This window comes from Corvus brachyrhynchos, unplaced genomic scaffold (assembly GCF_000691975.1).
Source record: "Corvus brachyrhynchos isolate BGI_N302 unplaced genomic scaffold, ASM69197v1 scaffold69, whole genome shotgun sequence".
In the NCBI taxonomy this organism is placed as follows: domain Eukaryota; kingdom Metazoa; phylum Chordata; class Aves; order Passeriformes; family Corvidae; genus Corvus; species Corvus brachyrhynchos.
In genome coordinates, this window is record NW_008240228.1 from 4,370,091 (window position 1) to 4,375,753 (window position 5,663).

Consider the following 5,663-nt stretch of genomic DNA (forward strand, 5'->3'; position numbering starts at 1 on the left):
GAAAGGTCTTGTATAAATAACAGAACGCCTTTTTCTTTGGTTTTTTTTATTCTTTTTTCATATGTGTTTGTGTGTGTATATTTGTACACTTACACACATGGTGGGGAAATAAAAATCTATCCTGTTTTCCTTATTAAGAGAGAAACAAGCTGAGTGGCTCCTAAATTCACTGTAGGAAATTGGGGGGGGAAATTCTTTTAACCAGAGATCTCCAAGTGTGCGTCCTGAGGGGCCCAATCTTCATTTTTGTACACACAGATCATTGCATCTTCTGAAACCACCACAGCCTTGTGCTAAATCTCTTGTGCTGCCATCCTCCTTCTGTTAATGAGACTTTTCCAGTTCTCTCCTGTGCCGGGATCCCTGTTTTGCGGAGGCTGAAGAATGCTCACACATTCCTTCCTTGCTCTCCTGTCAGTGCCAACACTTGCTACTGCTCTGGGAGCTCAGTTGTTCAGGTTCTGTGGGTAAAATATATTTCTGAAATGAACTGAAAGAGAAGAGACTGGTCCCTGTTCACTTTAATGAGCACTAGAAATCGGCTTGTTGGGACCTGCAACACCCCTAAGTAGGCAACAGAAATGTTTTTTTCAAGCTGTTTTCAACTTGAAGATTCTGACTAATATCCTTAAAATCTTTCTGAAAGGCGTTGACTGAACATGGCCATCAAGTGTTGCCAAACTCAGGAGCACCTTGAATCATCTTGAATGTAAAATTTCTGCAGTTGTGGCTGTCTGTAGTTTTTACTTGTCACCAGCCATAGCACTGACCCCAGGAGTAGATTCACTGAGTCTTTATGTTGATTTGTCAGCTTCCACAATAATTACAGGCTGTGTTTTCCCAGGAGTGCTAATTGAAAGCATCCCTTTTTTCTTAGTGAAGAAAAAACCCACTCAGTTACTCTGAAGATGATGCAGGAAGAAACAAACTTCTTACATAGCAACTTAGTAAAAGCTCTACACCACTTAGGCACTGAGCCTCTCCAGACATCCCTGTACCATAAAAGTTGTTTTTCTCGTGCCCTTTATCTACAAGGCACTTGAATATTAGCCAATCTTTTCAATAGCCCTCCTGAGATGTTCTGGTATCTGAGTAACACAAGTAATGAGTGTTGTTTGCCCAAGGCCAGAGAGGGAATTGGGGGTAGAATTGAGATTACGCTGGAGGTCCTGGGCTACTGTCAATCCACGAGGATGTGTTGCCTTTCTTTGCCCCAAGGCCATGCAGGCACTGCAAAGGAAGCCCCTGACAAAATTTTACAGTGGTGACTACAGCAGGGTTTTTATCTGTATTGCACTGCCAGGAGGGCTCTGGGGTTTAGTGACCGTAATAGGCTTTGAGCCTTGGCTGCCTCTGCCCTGGCCCTGCACAGGATGGGACCAGTGCAGGTCACTCATGGCTGTGAAGTGCTCTCACATCATCTCTGGTGACTTCAGAAAGGCAAGTGCTGCTCTGGCACGCCTTTTAATGTCTTGAAACATAAATAAATGGGTTACTGTCTCTGTTGCCTCTACTGTTTTCCTGAAACTACAATGTGGGTACTTGAGAATATCCTGCGTGGTTGTTTAAAAAACTATTACCACCCTCTTGTTATTTTTTCTTTCTTTTTAATTTAGAGTTTGTTTGAAGTTAGCGTGGTCTTTGCTCACCCAGAAACAGACGAGGAGTGCCATTTCCTGTAAGTTTTTCTACAAGTAACAAAAGATCTTTATCTAAATGTTGTGCAATATTGTTGGTTTGGATTTGTTACAGAGGACAATATGCCATGTTTATAAACTAGAATGTGGCCTGCATCTAGATTTCCTCATATCCATATAAAGTTGCAGAGCTTGAAGTTACACCAATTCTGCTCTTTGATGCCAATAAAAAAATATCATCCAGAATTCTGATTTGAGCTGGAAGGAGAGCATTCAGATGAGTTGTTCATTTTCAGCCCTTCTCAAAGTCATTCCCTGGATCATTTTTAAAAATTCAAACCATGTAACTGCAGGTGGGGAATCTTTTGAGGTTATACATAGGTTTTCCTCCTCTTGTAAGACACATGGACAGGAGGGAGGGCTTAGAAGTGAGTTAATCCAATGTAGCTGGTTGATGAAAACAAACAGAACTTCCCTGGCCACTACACACAGCCTCTGGCCTGGCCCAGTAGGGCACCTGCTGTACACAAAGAAGCAAAACAGTTCTGTGAATTTAGCTGCCATTTGATCTGATTTCTCAAAATCTAGCTGTAGTATATTCTGGATAATTAGGGTCACTCTTCCTGTTTGTTGGTGCTTCCTGGAAAACTTAAAGTTTCACTCAGTTAATTTTCACCTACTGCAAGCTCTTAGCACAGAAAGACGCTCAGCAGAGACATCTCTGCTGAACAGTGAATTCACTTCTTGAGGCTGGAGATTTGTCTCGCAGCCTTTATTTATTTCCTGATTTCTCTTCTGGCAATTTGTGATCGTTGAGTGCTCAATCCACCACCTTCTTGGTTTTCCACAACTGCATCTTTAGTTTGTCTTGAGGTGGGGGATGAGGGAATGGAAGCTTGGGAAGGAGCAGGTATTAGGAACAATGATAATCAGTGTTTGCTGAACATCTTTCCTTTCCAGCTTCTTCAAGGCTGGGCAAAAGAGGGAGAAAATTGTAGGGGGCCAAACTACAGTTCTCAATAATGGTACCTTCAATCCTGTAAGAACTGAAGTGTTTCTGGATCCTTCACCCTTTTGTTCTCATTTATTTAATTTTACTTCCTTCATCTGAAACCTATTCCCTGGTATTTTCAGCTCATCCTTCCATCCTTTTTCTGGCATTTCAGGAATATTGATGTGGAACATGCTATGGTGCCAGTGCTAGTGCTCCAACCAGAGCAGTTGTAGAGGTGAAAGCTGTAAAGAAGTTCCATTCCACATTCCAATTACTCAGGTTTATTCCATGTGACCTGACAATATCCCTTTATTTGCCTTCTCTTTGTAGCACACTTAAACAGCAATTAAGGTTTGAGAGGCTTTCTGAAGTAACAGCACCTTACCTAATTTAATTACGTGGTGGTTCCTGAGGTGCCAAGGCATTCTGCTTGTGTGAGTGGCTGGCTCTGGGCACATTCTGAGGCAGTGCTTTGGTTTTGATGTGAATATGATAAATTTGGCAATTGTCACAGGAATAGTGACAGTCATGGATTTTATGGAAGCAAAGTAGGACTTTGTCTCAACCTGGAGAATTTTTGGATTGGATTTCCAAGCATGGCATCTGCAGTTTCTCTCCTGCTCTTACACAGTTGTGTGGAGGTAGCTGTGCTGAAATGACCCAAGATTGGATTGGCTCTTGTCAATTCATATTTGGAGATATTTAAGGGTAAGGTGATACTGAAATTCTGGAAGAGGGAGTTTGCGCTGCTTTGTGTCGCAGACTGGCCAGGGAAGTTGTTTGTATAGAAACTGCAAAACCTGCTTCCTTAGCAGGAAAAAAAATAGATACAGAGGTGTTGAAAAGCATCAGCAAGAAGTGATAAATTGGGTTGAAGGTCAGAAATATCTCTGACTGCATACACAGAAATCCAGAAATCGTCTCTGACTGCATACATGGAAATCCACTAATAGGAAGAGCAACTTCCTCTACACTACTCAGAAAAAATGTTTCACTGACTTGGCTTTCACTTTTGTGAAACAGCCAGTAGTTTCCTTTTGAACAGGCAAAGCACAAGTGGTGTGAACACCTGGGGCTACTTTTTCAGTAGGAAATTGAATTTTCCTCTCCAGAAGGGACAGTTTGAATCTCAGGTTTGTAGTAGGCATTGTCTAAGAGCAGCAAGTACAGATTTCAAGGTGTCAGAAAATCTTGCCTAAAACTTAAAACATTAAACATGACCTTTATTGAGAAGGATTGGAAAGGACTGAAAGCTAAACTTGTGTGCTTTTCCAGCCCTTCTCAAAGCTGAGACACAGTGGTGTTGGTCAGAGCAGAAGAAGAGAGCTTTGTCCATGATTTCTCTGGATCAAGCAAGGCACATCTTGCACCATTTGTGGTTTAGGATAAAGGGAATTTGAATTAGCTCTGAGCTAAGCTGCGGAAGCGAGACACTGGCTGTATGGGTACAAAAACCATTCACGTGCTGTGCTTGTGAGTCTGCCTGTTTATTTCTTTCTCTGTAAGAGGAGCAGCTAATTTTCATTTCTGTGTTTAGAGCCACAGCCTGCCCAGACTGTTTCAAACCAGCAAAGAACAAACAGGTAAGATCTCCAGCACTGTATTTCTGTTCAGACATTCAGAATTTCACAGCAGTAGCTACAACTTATCTGGGTATTCAGTCAGTGCTCAATGTCTGGTTTTCCTTCATCAAAAAGCTCTCCAGTTTTCAATTGTCTGAAAATAAAGTTGTCTCCTTTATTCACTTCACAATTCTCAGCTGAGGAAAACCAAGAGCTTGGTGCTTTTCTTTAGGTCATTCATTTTCCAGGCTGTCTAAAGGCCATAATTTTCGGAATGTCCTCTGTAAATACCTCCCTTAAGATCTAGGAATTTGATTGTCATGCATTAAAAGTAGCATAAAAGATGATCCTCAAGCTCTCTGTGGGTGAAGCAGTTCAGATAAGTCACATTGTGAAGATGAGACTCGGCAGCCAAAAGGGAAACGATCACTCTGTAGTTTTCATGTCCTCTGATCTGAATGAAAGCCAGGATGCATGCAGGATGGTTTTATCCTCTCTGCCTCTGGAGGAGGGGGGGAAAGAAAAGGGACCTTGCCACTTGTTGCAGACCCTGAGCACACACACAACCATTGACGGAAAGGGGGACATGTGAGGATAAAAAACCAGTCGGAGGGAAACTGATACAAGTGGGACAGTTGATGTGATCAGAGGGAGAACAAGTAACTTCTGTGAGAAGCCATTGCAAGGCCTTTTATTCTTTCTGGTGAAGAGTCTGCCAACGTTTGGCAGAGGCAGAGTCTGGCCCAGGAATTCTGCTGACTCTACTCCACCTGACCAATAAACGCCACTCTTTTTTTAGCAGGGCTGTATTGTTATAACTCGCTGCTTGCTGTCCTTTAAAGGGGGGAAATCCCACATAAGGAGCTAAACCAGCAGGGCCTGGCTGTTAAAACCACATAGGCAACAAAATGTAGGGGAATCTAAAGAAAAATACCAGCTCTGAAGAGCTGTCACAGGTTTGTCCTTACAAAGAAGCTGGGCTTCAAGGGCTGTGTTAATCAGAGAAGTGGTGTAAAAACTGGCTTCTGAGGGAAAATTTCTGTGCTGTCTGTAGATAGTTATTTAAACCTGCTGCTGCTTGCAGGGCTTTCCAGCTCATCTGTTCTATGAGGAAGGGAAGTGCTATTATCTCTAATTTATGCTTAGAAGGAGAAAGAGCAGCTTTCCAGAAGACACCCTGGAACTCTGTTTAGAGCCAAGACTTGAATTGTCCCAAACAGTGACCCAGTATTTTTTTTTTTTTTTAATTTTTTTCCCCAAATCCCCAGTCCAGTTTGCAAAAAAGACACCATTAAATTGGAAATTCAGCAGACAGCCATCAGGGCAGTCCCGGGGCTGGAGCCCATGCCTGGGAGGAGAGGCTGAGGAACCTGGAATTCTCTAAGGTTCTTGGTGAAGGCTTTGGGGAGGATCCAGCTGAATCTCCTGCCAGTGCCAAAAGAGATGATCGAGAGCAGGGAGCCAGGCTGG

The 5,663-nt window shown here is 42.7% G+C and overlaps 1 protein-coding gene across 1 annotated transcript in view; it reads left to right on the top strand.

Annotated features, from left to right (window-relative positions):
* PUS10 (pseudouridylate synthase 10) overlaps positions 1-5,663 on the top strand; it is a 23,971-nt gene that overhangs the window by 7,625 nt on the left and 10,683 nt on the right. The window contains exons 6-7 of the mRNA XM_008642061.2: positions 1,617-1,678; positions 4,169-4,214. Of these exons, the coding sequence (XP_008640283.1) occupies positions 1,617-1,678; positions 4,169-4,214 (108 nt within the window). The remainder of the gene's footprint in view (positions 1-1,616; positions 1,679-4,168; positions 4,215-5,663) is intronic.